The sequence below is a fragment of the Oncorhynchus kisutch genome, linkage group LG28, assembly GCF_002021735.2.
Source record: "Oncorhynchus kisutch isolate 150728-3 linkage group LG28, Okis_V2, whole genome shotgun sequence".
Lineage (NCBI taxonomy): Eukaryota > Metazoa > Chordata > Actinopteri > Salmoniformes > Salmonidae > Oncorhynchus > Oncorhynchus kisutch.
The window spans coordinates 24,414,027-24,431,496 of record NC_034201.2 but is presented as its reverse complement, the minus strand read 5'-3'; the positions used below and the strand labels follow the sequence as shown (position 1 = coordinate 24,431,496).

The 17,470-nt window shown below is 44.1% G+C and overlaps 1 protein-coding gene across 1 annotated transcript in view; it reads right to left on the bottom strand.

The window, feature by feature from the left end:
* grk6 (G protein-coupled receptor kinase 6) overlaps nt 1-16,697 on the bottom strand; it is a 55,997-nt gene extending 39,300 nt beyond the window's left edge. The window contains exons 1-2 of the mRNA XM_020464370.2: nt 15,974-16,697; nt 5,983-6,078 (exon numbers count right to left, since the gene is read on the bottom strand). Of these exons, the coding sequence (XP_020319959.1) occupies nt 5,983-6,078; nt 15,974-16,025 (148 nt within the window). The 5' untranslated portion in view covers nt 16,026-16,697. The remainder of the gene's footprint in view (nt 1-5,982; nt 6,079-15,973) is intronic.
* Between the last annotated feature and the right edge of the window lie 773 nt (nt 16,698-17,470).

The following is a 17,470-nucleotide window of genomic DNA, read 5'->3' as shown; positions in this document are numbered from 1 at the left end:
TAGGAGGGCAACAACCCAGCAGCAGGACCGCTACCTCCGCCTTTGTGCAAGGAGGAGCACTGCCAGAGCCCTGCAAAATGACCTCCAGCAGGCCACAAATGTGCATGTGTCTGCTCAAACGGTCAGAAACAGACTCCATGAGGGTGGTACGTCCACAGGTGGGGGTTGTGCTTACAGCCCAACACCGTGCAGGACATTTGCCAGAGAACACCAAGATTGGCAAATTCGCCACTGGTGCCCTGTGCTCTTCACAGATGAAAGGAGGTTCACACTGAGCACGTGATAGATGTGACAGAGTCTGGAGATGCCGTGGAGAACGTTCTGCTGCCTGCAACATCCTCCAGCATGACCGGTTTGGCGGTGGGTCAGTCATGGTGTGGGGTGGCATTTCTTTGGGGGGCCGCACAGCCCTCCATGTGCTCGCCAGAGGTAGCCTGACTGCCATTAGGTCCTGAGATGAGATCCTCAGACCCCTTGTGAGACCATATGCTGGTGCGGTTGGCCCTGGGTTCCTCCTAATGCAAGACAATGCTTGACCTCATGTGGCTGGAGTGTGTCAGCAGTTCCTGCAAGAGGAAGGCATTGATGCTATGGACTGGCCCGCCCGTTCCCCAGACCTGAATCCAATTGAGCACATCTGGGACATCATGTCTCGCTCCATCCACCAACGCCACGTTGCACCACAGACTGTCCAGGAGTTGGCAGATGCTTTAGTCCAGGTCTGGGAGGAGATCCCTCAGGAGACCATGCGCCACCTCATCAGGAGCATGCCCAGGCGTTGTAGGGAGGTCATACAGGCACGTGGAGGCCACACACACCACTGAGCCTAATTTTGACTTGTTTTAAGGACATTACATCAAAGTTGGATCAGCCTGTAGTGTGGTTTTCCACTTTAATTTTGAGTGTGACTCCAAATCCAGACCTCCGTGGGTTGATAAATTTGATTTCCATTGATAATTTTTGTGTGATTTTGTTGTCAGCACATTCAACTATGTAATGAAAAAAGTATTCAATAAGAATATTTAATTCATTCAGATCTAGGATGTGTTATTTTAGTGTTCCCTTTATTTTTTTGAGCAGTGTATAAACGCAACATGTGAAGTGTTGATCCCATGTTTCATGAGCTGAAATAAAAGATCCCGGAAATTTTCCAAATACAAAAAAAGTTGTGGATTAAGTTGTTTACATCCCTGTTAGCAAGCATTTCTCCATTGCCAATATATTCCATCCACCTGACAGGTGTGGCATATCAAGAAGCTGATTAAACAGCACGGTCATTACACAGGTGCACCTTGTGCTTGGGACAATTAAATAATAAAAAGGCCACTCTAAAATGTTCAGTGTTGTCACACAACACAATGCAACAGTTGTCTCAAGTTGAGGGAACGTGCAAGTTTATTAGGGGTCCCCATTAGCTGTTGCCAAGGTAGCAGCTACTCTTCCTGAGCTCCAAACACATTAAGGCACTTACATCACACATAAAACAAAAAATAAAACAGTACATCATTTAAAATCAAATCTTATTTGTCACATGCACAGAATACAACAGGTGTGTATATACCTTACAGTGAAATGCTTACTTACAAGCCCTTAACCAACAATGCTTTAAGAAGTTAAGAAAAAAAACAGATAAGTAAAAACTAGAAAATAAAAGAAACAAGCGAGGCTATATACAGGGGGTACCAGTACAGAGTCAATGTGCAGGGGTACCGGTTAGTCGAGGTAATTGAGGTAATATGTACAGATTATATGCATAGATTATAAACAGAGTAGCAGCAGCGTAAAAGAGATATCTGGGTAGCCCTTTGATTAGCTGTTCAGGAGTCTTATGGCTTGGGGGTAGAAGCTGTTAAGGACCTCGACTTGGCACTCCGGTACTGTTTGCCGTGTGGTAGCAGAGAGAACAGTCTATGACTAGGGTGGCTGGAGTCTTTGACAATTTTTAGGGCCTTCCTCTGACACCACCTGTTATAGAGGTCATGGATGGAGGCCAAGCAGTTGCCATACCAGGCAGTGATGCAACCAGTCAGGATGCTCTCGATGGTGCAGCTGTAGAACCTTTTGAGGATCTGAGGACCCATGCCAAATCAATTCAGTCACCTGAGGGGGAATAGGCTTTGTCGTGCCCTCTTCACTACTGTCTTAGTGTGTTCGGAACATGATAGTTTGTTGGTAATGTGGAGACCAAGGAACTTGAAGCTCTCAACCGGTTCCACTACAGCCCTGTCACTGAGAATGGGGGCGTGCTCGGTCCTCCTTTTCCTGTAGTCCACAATCATCTCCTTTGTCTTGATCACGTTGAGGGAGAGGTTGTTGTCCTGGCACCACACGACCAGGTCTCTGACCTCCTCCCTATAGGCTGTCTCATCATTGTCGGTGATCAGGTCTACCACTGTTGTGTGATTGGCAAACTTGATGGTGTTGGAGTCGTGCCATGCAGTCATGAGTGAACAGGGAGTATAGGAGGGGACTGAGCACGCACCCTGAGGGGCCCCTGTGTTAAGGATCAGTGTAGCGGATGTATTGTTCCCTACCCTTACCACCTGGGGGCAGCCCGTCAGGAAGTCCACATCTATAATGCAAAATAATACAAAAGGGCCTGTAGGACCTGGCTTGTTGATAGTGTTGTTAAGAAGGTAGAGCAGCGCTTTACTATGGACATACTTCTCCCCATCTTAGCTACTGTTAAATCAATATGTTTTGACCATGACAGTTTACAATCCAGGGTTACCCCAAACAGTTTAGTCAACTCAACTTGCTCAATTTCCACATTCATTACAAGATTTAGTTGAGGTTTAGTGAATTATTTGTCCCAAATACCAATGCGTTCAGTTTTTTGAAACATTTAGGACTAACTTATTCCTTGCCACCCATTCTGAAACTAAGTGCAGCTCTTTGTTAAGTGTTGCAGTCATTTCAGTTGCATACTGACTGCAGGAATGTCCACCAGAGCTGTTGCATTTCTTTACCATAAGCCGCCTCCAATGTCTTTTTAGAGAACTTGGCTGAATGTTCCACAGGCCTCACAAACGCAGACCACGTGTATGGCGTTGTTTGGGCGAGTGGTTTGCTGATGTCAATGCTGTGAACAGTGAGTCCCATGGTGGTGGTGGGGTTATGGTATGGGCAGGCATAAGCTACGGGCAAGGAACAAAATTGCAATTTATCGATGGCAATTTGTATGCACAGAGATACCGTGACGAGATCCTGAGGCCTACTGGCGTGCCTTTCATCCTCCGCCATCACCTCTTGTTTTAGAATGATAATGCACAGCCCCATGTCGCAAGGATTTGTACACAATTCTAGAAGCTGAAAATGTTGCAGTTCTTCCATGGCCTGCACACTCACCAGACATGTCTCCCATTGAGCAAGTTTGGGATGCTCTCGATTGGTGTGTATGACAGCGTGTTCCAATTCCCGCCAATACCCAGCAACTTCGCATAGCCATTGAAGAGTGGGACAACATTCCACATGTCACAATCAACAGCCTGATCAACTCTACGTGAAGGAGATGTGTTGCGCTGCATGAGGCAAATGGTGGTCACACCACTGCGGGAAGGATGGCCAAGGCTGCAGTGGGCAAGTCTGCTGGCCCTGTTCCTCTCTGGGAATGCCCAAAAGGCGTATTGGAACCTGAACGACGAACGGGTGGATAACTACGACGGACTCAAACGGGAGATACTCAGCCGCTACGGATACAGCCTGGCCCATCGGGCTCAACGGTTCCACGACTGGAGGTTCGTACCCGACACCTCCCCCCGAGCCCAGATGAGCGACCTACTGCGCGTCACCAGGGCATGGCATGACATGAAGACATGAAGAGGGCAGTGAGTTTATGCGCACCCCAGACCTTGGAGGGCCTCCTGAAAGCAGTGGAGAAGCTCAAGCACTGATGTGTGGGAGCCGAGATGAGTCGGCTACCCGTCCAAAGGGACGGAAGGACAGTCCCACCGCAGTGTACCCCGAACCGACAGTAGGCAGAGCCAAAGGACCGCAAACCCGTGGAGAGATGGCGGTTGTAGGGCCGACCCGACACCGACGACCCCAGGTAGAGGGAGACCAAAGGGGGTGTTTTGAGTGTGGCGCCCGGGGGCACATTGCCTGAAATTGCCCGGCTCGAGAGAAGTTGATGCCATCAGCTAGCCCCGCAGGTGAGGTAGGTCTATGTCACCTCCTGTTGGGCGCACCACGAGTCAACTGCACCCATGGTCCCGGTGAAGGTTGACAGACACGACACGGATGAGCTATTAGACTCCGGAAGCATGGTTACGCTCGTAACCAAGAGCCTGCTGAACCAGGAGACCGAACGGGGTAGGGAGATGTCCATTTCCTCTGTTCACGGTGACACAAAACGGTATCCCATCGTATGGACCAACATCGTGATGCCACAAGGGAGCTGTCAAATGATGGTGGGTGCAGTACCAGAGCTGCCGGTACCTCTCCTAGTGTGACGGGATTGTCCACTGTTCGCAGCCCTATGGGGGCACGAGTTGAGGAAGAAAGTATGAGCCAGCCGAAGAAGAGACAACCCATCGCCTGTGCGGCCCGGAAGCCGCCGGTTAACCAACCTGACTCTACGGGTCCGGAGTCGGAGGGGGAGCCAGAACCTAGACCCCCTGGGGAACCCCTGGAAGAGGAGCCCAGTCTCCCATTCCTCGATTTCGAGGGGCCAGTCGAGACCCCCGTGGGGGGCCAACTGAGGAGGCAATTCGGGATGGCCCAGTGGGAGGATCCGAATTTGAACGCTGCCGCCGCCGAAGTGGTAGCGGTGGATGGACAGCTACTTCCGGGGGTTGAGTGACTGGCGACAGTATAAAAGAGGCCATATTTGATTCCGGAGGCCTGAAGGAGGCTGTGAAACAGGAAGTGGAGGCTATGCTGAGGATGGGGGTCGTGGAAGAGTCCAACAGTGCATGGGGCAGCCCCATCGTGTTGGTGCCCAAACCGGACTGTAGCCTCCGCTTCTGTAACGATTTCTGGGGGGTGAACGACATCAGCTTGTTCGAGGCATATCCCATGCCGAGGGTGGACGAGCTCATCGACTGATTGGGAAAGGCCCGGTACATCAGCACCCTTGACCTGACCAAAGATTATTGGCAGGTACCGTTGGCAGCCTCCTCCCGGGAAAAGATGGCGTTTTCGACACCAGACGGGTTGTATCAGTACCGGGTGCTCCCGTTCGGTCTCCACGCATGAACCTCCACTGGCTCACATTCCGACGGCTGATGAACAGAGTGCTTCGACCCCACCAGCAGTACGTAGCGGCATATCATCATCCACAGCCAAGGTTGAGAAGAGCACCTGAAGCGCCTCCAGGCCTTGCTGGATGCGCTCAGACAAGCCGGGTTGACCGCAAACCCCAAGAAATGCAAGCTAGGGTTCGAGGAGGTGGAGTACCTGTGGTATTTGATCGGACGGGGGGACGTCAAGCCCCAGGAGGTTCATGCGGTACGTGACTGGCCCGTTCCACGCACCAAGACACAGGTCAAGTCCTTCCTGGGACTGGCAGGATACTATAGCCGGCTATAGGCTCCATCTGCTGGACGTGCCAGGTCTCGCCGGGCTCTCCGGACAGGACTAATTGGGGCTGATTGGGAGCTGGTGAGTAATCAAGGGCGGCTTGCTCACCAGCTGTGTGAGGCCCATAAAGCTGCCAGAAGGGCAGGACACAGGGAGAGGACTAGGGGAAATGAGGTGACTTCCATGTGGTTGAATACGGTTACCCGAGCTAAGCCGAGGGAGTTGAGTTTGTGTGCCCGACAGGATACAGGAAGACCCGGAGCCCAGGAGACGGTAACCCGGAGAGGGTCTCATGGGGGTGACCTGTTCTTTTCTTTTTGATGTAATATTTAATAAAACACCCTTGAAACCGAGCTAATCATACTCTGTCCGTGTCTGATCTATGTACACGCCTTAACCAAACCCCCTGGTCTGCCACACTATCAATGGGCTAGCAAGTAGAGGAGAGGAGAGGAAACGTACCTGTAGTTTCCCGGAGCTCCTCACACAGGCTGATGTGGGGAAACTGAAGCATCTGTTTCCATTTCTTGCTTTTTCCTTTTCTGTTTCCACCACCTCCTGCAAAAGAACAGTGGTTGATTAATCAAACAAAGGAAAAATATAACACATGGGAAAACACTAAGTAGCCTTGAGTGGCCCATAAAGATACATACGGTCCCTAAAAACACAAAAGTGCTCTTGTAAATTCGTCAAGATAAAGAAGAGGGTCAGGGTGATTAATATGTTTGTCAAGAAGACCAAGAGGTTGTAGACATAGAAAAAGCCATATTTGTAGCCATACTGTATTTTAGTCTACCTCTTTAAATCAAATTGTATTGGTCGTGTACACATATTATGCATTTGTTATCGTGGGTTTAGAGAAATGCTTATGTTCCTAGCTCCAACAGTGCAGTAATATCTAACAATACAAAACAATACACATAAATCCAAAGAATTTAAAGAAAGGAACTACTTTTGTCACCAAAGCCCCATACACTACCCACCATTGCTCTCGTTGGTTGGCCCTCGCTTCATACTCGTCGCCAAACCCACTGGCTACAGGTTATCTACAAGTCTCTGCTAGGTAAAGCCCTGCCTGATCTCAGCTCACTGGTCACCATAGCAGCACCCACTCGTAGCACGCACTCCAGCAGGTATATCTCACTGTTCACCCCCAGAGCCAATTCCTCCTTTGGTTGCCTTTCCTTCCAGTTCTCTGCTGCCCATGACTGGAACGAACTGCAAAAATCTCTGAAGCTGGAGACTCACATCTCCCTCACTAGCTTTAAGCACCAGCTGTCAGAGCAGCTTACAGATCACTGCACCTGTACATAGCCCATCTGTAAACAGCCCATCTATCTACCTACCTCATCCCCATACTGGTATTTATTTATTTTGCTCCATTGCACCCCAGTATCTTTACCTGCACATTCACCTTCTGCCGATCTACCATTCCAGTGTTTAATTGCTATATTGTAATTACTTCGCCACCATGGCCTATTTATTTCCTAAACTTACCTCATTTGCACTCACTGTATATAGACTATTTGTTTTCTTTGGTTCTACTGTATTATTGACTGTATGTTTTGTTTATTCCATGTGTAACTCTGTGTTGTTGTATTGTGTCGAATTGCTACGCTTTATCTTGGCCAGGTCGCAGTTGCAAATGAGAACTTGTTCTCAACTAGCCTGCCTGGTTAAATAAAGGTGACTGATATGAAGTGGATAAAACAGTATGTAAACATTATTAAAGTGAACAGTGTTCAATGATAATGTACATAGGACAGCAGTGTCTAAGGTGCAGGGTTGAGTAACCGGGTGGTAGCCGGCTTGTAACAGTGACTAAAGTTCAGGGCAGGGCACTGAGCGGAGGCCAGCTAGTGGTGACTATTTAACAGTCTGATGGCCTGGAGATAGACACTGTTTTTCAGTGTCTCGGTTCCAGCTTTGATACACCTATACTGTCTCCGCTTTCTAGATGGCAGTGGGATGAACAGGCTGTGGCTTGGGTGGCTGAGGTCTTTGATGATCTTTTTAGCCTTCCTGTGACACTGTGTGCTGTAGATGTCCTGGAGGGCTTTAGAGGCCAAACCTCCTGAGGATGAAGAGGCACTGTTGTGCCTTTTTCGCCACACTTTCTGTGTGGATGGACCATTTCAGGTTGTCAGTAATGTGCACTCCGAAGAATTTGAAGATTTTCACCTTCTCCACTGCGTGTGGATGGGGGCGTGCTCCTTCTGCTGTCTCCTGAAGTCCACAATTGGCTCCTTCATTTTGTTTTTGACGTTGAGGGAAAGGTTATTTTCCTGGCACCACTCTGCAAGGGCCCTCACCCCCTCCTTGTAGGCAAGTTTCCCAAACCCAGTCCTGGGGATCACATGGGGTGCACGTTTTGTTTTTTGCCATTGCACTACACAGCTGATTCAAACAATCAAAGCTTAACGATGAGTTTATTATTTGAATCAACTGTGTAGTGCTATACATAACGTGCTCCCCTTGGGGTCCCCAGGACCGAGTTTGGGAAACACTGCTGTGGGCTGTCTCGTCGTTGATGGTAATCAGGCCTACCATTGTTGTGTCATCTGCAAACTTAATGACTGAGTTGGAGATGTGTGGCAACACAGTATTGGGTGAACAGGGAGCAGAGGAGGGGACTGAGAACGCACCCTTGGGCCTCAGGATCTCATAATGGTATTTCTGTGCATTCAAATTGCCACCGATAAAATGCGATTGTGTTTGTTGTCCATAGCTTATGCCTGCCCATACATTAACCCCACCGCCACCATGGGGCACTCTGTTCACAATGTTAACATCAGCAAACCACTCGCACACACGACACCATTCACACTGTCTGCCATCTGCCCAGTAAATTTGAAACCAGGATTCATCTGTGAAGACCACACTTCTCCAGTGTGCTAATCAAATCAAAGTTTATTTGTCACATGCGCCGAATACAACAGGTGTAGACCTTACAGTGAAATGCTTATTTACAGGCCCTAACCAATAGTGCAAAAAAAGTATTAAGTGAACAATAGGTAGGTAAAGAAATAAAAACAACAGTAAAAAGAGAGCGGTAGTAGAGAGAACAGTCTATGACTGAGGTGGCTGGGGTGTTTGACAATTTTTAGGGCCTTCCTCTGACACCGCCTGGTGTAGAGGTCCTGGATGGCAGGTAGCTTAGCCCCAGTGATGTACTGGGCCGTACACACTACCCTCTGTAGTGCCTTGCGGTCAGAGGTCGAGCAATTGCCGTACCAGGCAGTGATGCAACCATGTTCTCGATGTTGCAGCAGTAGAACCTTTTGAGGATCTCAGGACACACGCCAAATCTTTTTAGTTTCCTGAGGGGAATAGGCTTTGTCGTGCCCTCTTCACAGCTGTCTTGGTGTGTTTGGACTAGAGGTCGACCGATTATGATTTTTCAACGCCAATACCGATACCAGTTATTGGAGGATCAAAAAAAGCTGATACCGATTAATCGGCGGATTTATATTTATTTATTTGTAATAATGACAATTACGACAATGCTGAATGAACACTTATTTTAACTTAATATAATACATCAATAAAATCAATTTAGCCTCAAATAAATAATGAAACATGTTCAATTTGGTTTAAATAATGCAAAAACAAAGTGTTGGAGAAGAAAGTAAAAGTGAAATATGTGCTATGTAAGAAAGCTAAAGTTTCAGTTCCTTGCTCAGAACATGAGAACATATGAAAGCTGGTGGTTCCATTTAACATGAGTCTTCAAAATTCCAAGGTAAGATGTTTTAGGTTGTAGTTATTATAGGAATTATAGGACTATTTCTCTCTATACCATTTGTATTTCATATACATTTGACTATTGGATGTTCTTATAGGCACTATAGTATTGCCAGTGTAACAGTATAGCTTCTGTCCCTCTCCTCGCCCCTACCTGGGCTCGAACTAGGAACACATTGACAACAGCCACCCTCGAAGCATCGTTACCCATCGCGCCACAAAAGCCGCGGCCCTTGCAGAGCAAGGGAACAACTACTCCAAGTCTCAGAGTGAGTGACGTCACCGATTGAAACGCTATTCGTGCGCAACCCGCTAACTAGCTAGCCATTTCACATCAGTTACACCATCCTAATCTCGGGAGTTGATAGGCTTGAAGTCATAAACAGCTCAATGCTTGAAGCATTGCGAAGAGCTGCTGGCAAACGCACGAAAGTGCTGTTTGAATGAATGCTTACGAGCCTGCTGCTGCCTACCGTCGCTCAGTCAGACTGCTCTATCAAATATCAAATCATAGACTTAATTATAACATAATAACACACAGAAATATGAGCCTTTGGTCATTGATATGGTTGAATCCAGAAACTATTATTTAGAAAACAAAACGTTTATTCTTTCAGTGAAATACGGAACCGTTCCTTATTTTATCTAACGGGTGGCATCCATAAGTCTAAATATTGCTGTTACATTGTACAACCTTCAATGTTATGTCGTAATTATGTACAATTCTGGCAAATTATTTACAGTCTTTGTTAGGAAGCAATGGACTTCAGGCAATATTAACTAAATATGCAAAAGTATAGCTGAAAACTCTCTAAGCAAGTAGTGTGGGCTGCAATTTATCACAATATACTATACTTCTGGCGAGCAAAATCTACAGACTTCCTTAGATTTCGTGCACCAGCTGTTGTTTACAAAATATGCACAGACCGCCCCCGCATCTGAATATCCATGTTGTCATTCTGCCACGATTCCGTGAAACATAGGATAGTACAGTTTTTGATGTCCCGTTGGTAGAATATTCGTGATCGGACCCCGTCTAATTTATTGTCCAATGATTGCATGTCGGCGAGTAATATTGACGGTAACGGCAGCTTTCCCACTCGCCTTTTGCGTGTCCTCACGAGGCATCCTGCTCTGTGTCCCCTGTACCTGCGTTTCTTCCTCTTGCAAATAACGGGGATGTTGGCCCTGTCGGGTGTTTAGAGAGTGTCCTGTGCCTCCTGCTTGTTGAAGAAAAAATCTTTGTCTTATCCGAGGTGAGTGATCGCTGTCCTGATATCCAGAAGCAATTTTTGCCTTATAATATGGTTGCAGAAACATTATGTACAAAATAAGTTACAAATAACGTGGGAAAAAAACACATAATAGCACAATCCGCCACCATTAGAATTTTAATAATGGTGGCCATCGAAGGGGAGCATTTGCCCACCGAAGTCGGTTATGACGCTGAAATGCAGTCAGGTCAAGACCCTGGTGAGGACTACGAGCATGCAGATGAACTTCTCTGAGATGGTTTATGACAGTGTAAACTAGAGGTCGACCGATTAATCGGAATGGCCGATTAATTAGGGCCGATTACAATCGTAAATTGGTAAAAAAATATATATATATTTAAAAATATATATATATATTTATATATCTTTATTTAACTAGGCAAGTCCGTTAAGAACCCATTCTCATTTTCAATGATGGCCTAGGAACGGTGAGTTAACTGCCTTGTTTAGGGGCAGAACGACAGATTTTCACCTTGTCAGCTCGGGGGGTTTCAATCTCGCAACCTTAGAGTTAACTAGTCCAACGCTCTAACCACCTGCCTCTCATTGTACTCCACGAGGAGACTGCATGTTACGCGAATGCAGTAGAAGCCAAGGTAAGTTGCTAGCTAGCATTAAACTTATCTTATAAAAAACAATCAATCAATCATAATCACTAGTTATAACTACACATGGTTGATGATATTACCAGTTTATCTAGCGTGTCCTGCGTTGCATATAATCGATGCAACGCTGGGGGATGATTTAACAAAAGCGCATTTGCGAAAAAAGCACAATCATTGGACGACTGTACCTAACCATAAACACCAATGCCTTTCTTAAATTCAATACACAGAAGTATATATTTTTAAACCTGCATATTTAGCTAAAAGAAATCCAGGTTAGCAGGCAATATTAACCAGATGAAATTGTGTCACTTCTCTTGCGTTCATTGCACGCAGAGTCAGGGTATTGTAACGGCGTTCTTCGTTTGTAGAAAGAGAGTCGGACCGAAATGCAGCGTGGTGGTTACTCATGTCTTTAATGAAAAAAGTGACGGTACATGAAATAACGATAAATACAAAAAAAACTACAAATGGAACGTGAAACCTAATACAGCCTATCTGGTGAACACTACACAGAGACAGGAACAATCACCCACGAAAGACAAAGCGAAACTCAGGCTACCTAAATACGGTTCCCAATCAGAGGCAACGAGAAGCACCTGACTGCTGATTGAGAATCGCCTCAGGCAGCCAAGCCTATACAACACCCCTAATCAGCCGCGATCCCAAATACTACAAACCCCAATACGAAACACAACACACAAACCCATGTCACACTCTGGCCTGAACAAATAATTAAAGAAAACACAAAATACTAAGACCAAGGCGTGACAGGTATATGCAACAGTTTGGGCAGCCTGGCTCATTGCGAACTAATTTGCCAGAATTTTACGTAATTATGACATAACATTGAAGGTTGTGCAATGTAACAAGAATATTTAGACTTAGGGATGCCACCCATTAGATAAAATACGGAACGGTTCCGTATTTCACTGAAATAATAAACGTTTTGTTTTCGAAATTATAGTTTCCGGATTCGACCATATTAATGACCAAAGGCTCGTGTTTCTGTGTGTTATGTTATAATTAAGTCTACGATTTGATAGCGCAGTCTGACTGAGCGAAGGTAGGCAGCAGCAGGCTCGTAAGCATTCATTCAAACAGCACTTTCATGCGCTTTGCCAGCAGCTCTTCGCAAGCACAGCGCTGTTTATGACTTCAAGCCTATCAGCCTAATGGCTGGTGTAACCGATGTGAAATGGCTAGCTAGTTAGCGGGGTGCGCGCTAATAGCGTTTCAAACGTCACTCACTCTGAGACTTGGAGTAGTTATTCAAGGGCCGCGGCTTTTGTGGAGCGATGGGTAACGCTGCTTCGAGTGTGGCTGTTGTCGATGTGTTCCTGGTCCGAGCCCAGGTAGGGGCGAGGAGAGGGACGGAAGCTATACTGTTACTGGCAATACTATAGTGCCTATAAGAACATCCAATAGTCAAAGGTATATGAAATACAAATGGTATAGAGAGAAATAGTCCTATAAATACAATATTAACTACAACCTAAAACCTCTTACCTTGGAATATTGAAGTCTCATGGTAAAAGGAACCACCAGCTGTCATATGTTCTCATGTTCTGAGCAAGGAACTCAAACGTTAGCTTTTTTACATGGCACATATTGCACTTTTACTTCTCCAACAATTTGTTTTTGCATTATTTATTTATTTCATTACTTATTTGAGGCTAAATAGATTTTTATTGATGTATTATATTAAGTAAAAATAAGTGTTCATTCAGTATTGTTGTAATTGTCATTATTACAATAAATAAACAATAAAAATCGTCCGATTAATCGGTATCGGCTTTTTTTTGGGGTCCTCCAATAATCGGTATTTAAAAATCATAATCGGTCGACCTCTAGTGTAAACCCACAGTTTCATCAGCTGTCCTGGTGGCTGGTCTCAGACGATCCCGCAGGTGAAGAAGCCGGATGTGGAGGTCCTGGGCTGGCATGGTTACACGTGGTCTGCGGTTGTGAGGGCAGTTTGTCGTACTGCCAAATTCTCTAAAATAACGTTGGAGGCGGTATATGGTAGCAAAATTAACATTAAATTCTCTGGCAACAGCTCTGGTGGACATTCCTGCAGTCAGCATGCCAATTGCACACTCCCTCAAAACTTGAGACATCTGTGGCATTGTGTTGTGTGACAAAACTGTACATTTTAAAGTGGCCTTTTATTGTCCCCAGCACAAGATCCACCTGTGTAATGATCATGCTGTTTATTCAGCATCTTCATATGCCACACCTGTCAGGTGGATGGATTATCTTGGTAAAGGAGAAATGCTCACTAACAGGGATATAAACAAATTTGTGCACAGCATTTTTAGAGAAATAAGCTTTTTGTGTGTATGGAACATTTCTGGGATCTTTTATTTCAGCTCATGAAACATGGGACCAACACCTTAGATGTTGCATTGATATTTTTGTTCAGTATAGTTACAGTACGTCAACAAACAAATTGGCAAGCAAAATAGGTCTAGGCCTGCTACCTACGCTGTGAAGTTCCCCATCTTGGTTGGGTGGTGAAACCAACTCTTTAAGTGTCATGTGCATGAACTGGATGCCATGCCCAGTAACATTTGCTATTCAAATAGTGGTTGGAAGTGAACATATTGACAGTATGTCTGGCTAACAATGTTTTATCACAATGGGAAGCGAACAAGATGCAAATGAGACACTGAGCACATTGTTTATGCCTGGCAAAGAGATGTACAAGTATGACAAATTACCAATGAGATATATATATATATATATATATATATATATATATATATATATATATATATATCATTGGTCATTTGTCATACTTGTACATAGAACTTGTAGTAGAAGACTAACTTGTGTTGAAGCCACTGTGCCTCAATCTTGACAATCCCACACTAAAAAATACTTTGGAAGCTATAGAACATAATTTATTAATGTCTAGATTTGTTTTTGCCACATGCATTCCATTACAAACACCTTTAATGCATACTTTTAAATTATATTATTTGAGCTAAACATAAAAATAAAAAAATATATAAAAACATATTCCTGAAAGTATAATTTTACTAATAATTTTACTACCGTTTTCCATCTTGAACTGTTGTTTGTGAGAGAAAGTATTAATGCATTATTACTATTTGATAATAACAGAATTACAGTGTTATTACCACCAACAACAATAAGAGTGGAAACAAATTAGAGGTGCTTCTACTAGAACACTGATTTGCAGTAATAAGTAGACTATTATTATGTGGATTTGATCATACCACTTCACCTGGCTACCGAGTAGGGTTTGGTCTCTCAGATATATTATTTGATCATTTACAATTAATTGGTTCCTTTTTTCACATTTTCCTGCAAAACACAGCCTCTTTTGTGCCTGATAAATGTAATAAGACTGGCACCCGGAAGAGATTGTAAATTGAATTTAGGGTTGACATATCCTACATCCAAATATAATAACACTTCACAGTGGTATTTAATGTGGATTTCAATGGCAAACAATGTGACCAGAGAGAGGAGACGTGAAAACAGAAGTCTGTGTAATGTCTATGGCAGATTCAATACTTCTCCTCTATCAAAAAAACAGAGACCCTACACTGAGACTAGATAGAGAGTACAGTATTGATCCTAGCAGAGATGACAATACAATTTTGAACACTGTGTTTTGCTGTAGGCTACCTCTGACATACAGTACAATGGTTTTGGTTAGTTTTCCATTACAACGCATTTCACAAATAAACATCTGATTGGTTGATTGGAAATATACATGAATTAACAGATCAGTATGATGTTATTTGATGGTGATACCGATGTTCCCTCTGGGAAAAATAGAAGTTGTTCTATACTATTCTCTTTTACTGTATATGTCCAAAATATGCCATGTGACTGATATGGCCAGAGTGGGGTTCATCAGACTGGGGTCAACCACCCTGTGAATGGAATGAGTCTGTAAACAGGAAAAACATTCCAGAGTTTTAAAACAAGACCTTTGTTCATTGTGTTAGCACTAATTGATTTAGTATGAAAGAGGTATAACAAAAAGATGGATTAAATGTCTTACTTTTGTCCCCCATGATAGGCGACTTTTATTGTAGTTAGTTCATTACTGCCATTGCTTCCAATGTATCTGATAGTAGGACCACTATCAGATCATCTGTGACTGGGGGATAAGATGATATATACCGTGATGTCATTTGTGTTTCCGATGGATACATTATCGGTCTACAGTAATTAGAAACAAATATCTCGGCTAGTTACATTATCTGCAACAGCTAGATACACCAGCTAGAGTCTATAGCGCTGCTTACTCAGTGATCATCTTTATGTTGTTATTTCACAAATTGACATAGGCCTAATGTTGACACCCTTCCAACATCACTACAATCCGCTAACATGGAGCGCACTGACATACGCTGTCATTGCCAACTAAAGGTCCACAAATTAATGTCTACTGGCGTTAATTTTGCATGTTTGTTGCTAGCTCTTCATTGCAAATTGAATACGGAATTCTGTTCAACATGCAGTTTCGACAACGACAGAAGGATGCTGTAGAATAGAATGCCGGAAAATCTAATGTCACGCAATTTGATTGACAGTCGCATCTTTTCTGTAGTCTACCAATGTCCAAGGTTAAGCTCGAGTAAATATTATGTATTTAGAGAGCATATGGGATGTTAATATAGTTATCTTAACGCTTTGCAAATAATAAAGAGGTGCAGCAATCATCCAGCTCCTATCTCTATGGCCTGCGCTTCCTGGGGGAATCCCCAGGTTCTGAGCTAGTTCTGGCGGTGAAGAGAGAGGAGCTGTCAAGCTTGTCATCCGTCCCTGCGCTCCGACATCTCTTACCTTCTCTTGCTTTCAACAGGACGGTGTTGGCCACGATATTCTCGAGCTCCATGTTTTGCTGGGTTGCAGGCACCACAGGCCCAATCTCGTCGCCGGCTTGCCAATAGTATGTCCTCCCCCACCCCCCCCACCCCCAAGGCAGAATATTTTAATCCTGATGACTCTCGGTACGGTCGTTCGCTCCCGCTCTCCGCCCCGAAGGTTGAGCTGCGTCGATTCTAACCCCACCCGCACGTCAACTATTGATGTATTCTGACATAGCAGGATAGTTTTAGTTTTGTCTTCACCATAACCACGACCCTTTAACTCAAATATGGATCAACATTATTATTCACATTCAATTAGTTATTCAAAATTATGACATAATTTGGCAGTTCACGTAAAAGAGCCAGTATATGTGGTTCCCAAACGGTTCGTCGTTCAAAATTCTTAAAGATCTCCCATGTAAAGACCAAAATGTAGGCTGCCATTATGACCGATCGTGAAATCCGCGTTCAAATACATTTTTACCTAGACAAATTATTAGACGGCCTGAAAAAAAAAAAGTTATTATTTATGCACAAAAAAAAAATCTGATTCACGTGCTCTCCCCACTTTTTATTTTTACTGCAGTGACGATTCATGAGGCATTAGACGGGTCTATAGCCCGATTGTAAAATGTAATACTAAACTAACAACTGATAACTCAATGCCGCAGTGGAGCTATTATTGGAAGACTCGAACTGCTCAAGCAACGATAACCGGAAGTGACGACTGCTAAGGGGAGTGGTCGATTGTAAATGCAAACTTAATTTCAAAATTCTTTGGGAGATTCTTGTGGAGTTCAACTTCATCTGGAAAAATCGTACACATTATATTAGGAAATCTGTCGTTATGAACTCATATGAATATGGTGGTCTCAATTTTTTTGATTTTCCTACTTTGAATAATACTTTTAAGATAAATTGGGCTTAACATTTTTTAAAGAATCCAACTTCAATTTGGAATTTTATCCCTCATTATATCTTCTCCCGTTTTGGTGGCCTCAATTTCATGTCACTCTGTAACTATAACATTGATAAGATTCCTGCAAAATGATCTGCTTTTCATAGACAAGTATTCATAGCGTGGTCGTTAATTTTTCCCTGCATATGTATTTCATTTGGAACAATAAGGACATTGTGTATAGAAACAAGTCTTTATTTTTTAAGAACTGGTTCAATTATAATATCCTGCTCGTGAGTCAACTTTTTAATGCAGAAGGACTGTTACTCAATTATGAGGAATTTTTATCTCGTTACAATATTAATGTAACACCTAGAGAGTTCGCCATAGTCTTTGATGCTATTCCATCTGGAACTCTCATGTTATTTAGAGGTGTAGCCAGACCTCACCTTCTTGACCTACCCTCGCTATATCCAGTTGACTCTCCAATAGGAAAAATATGTTTCTCCTTGCTCCCATGTCACAAGTTACTGGAATACATTGGTCACTAATATCTGTTGGAAAAAAGTCTGG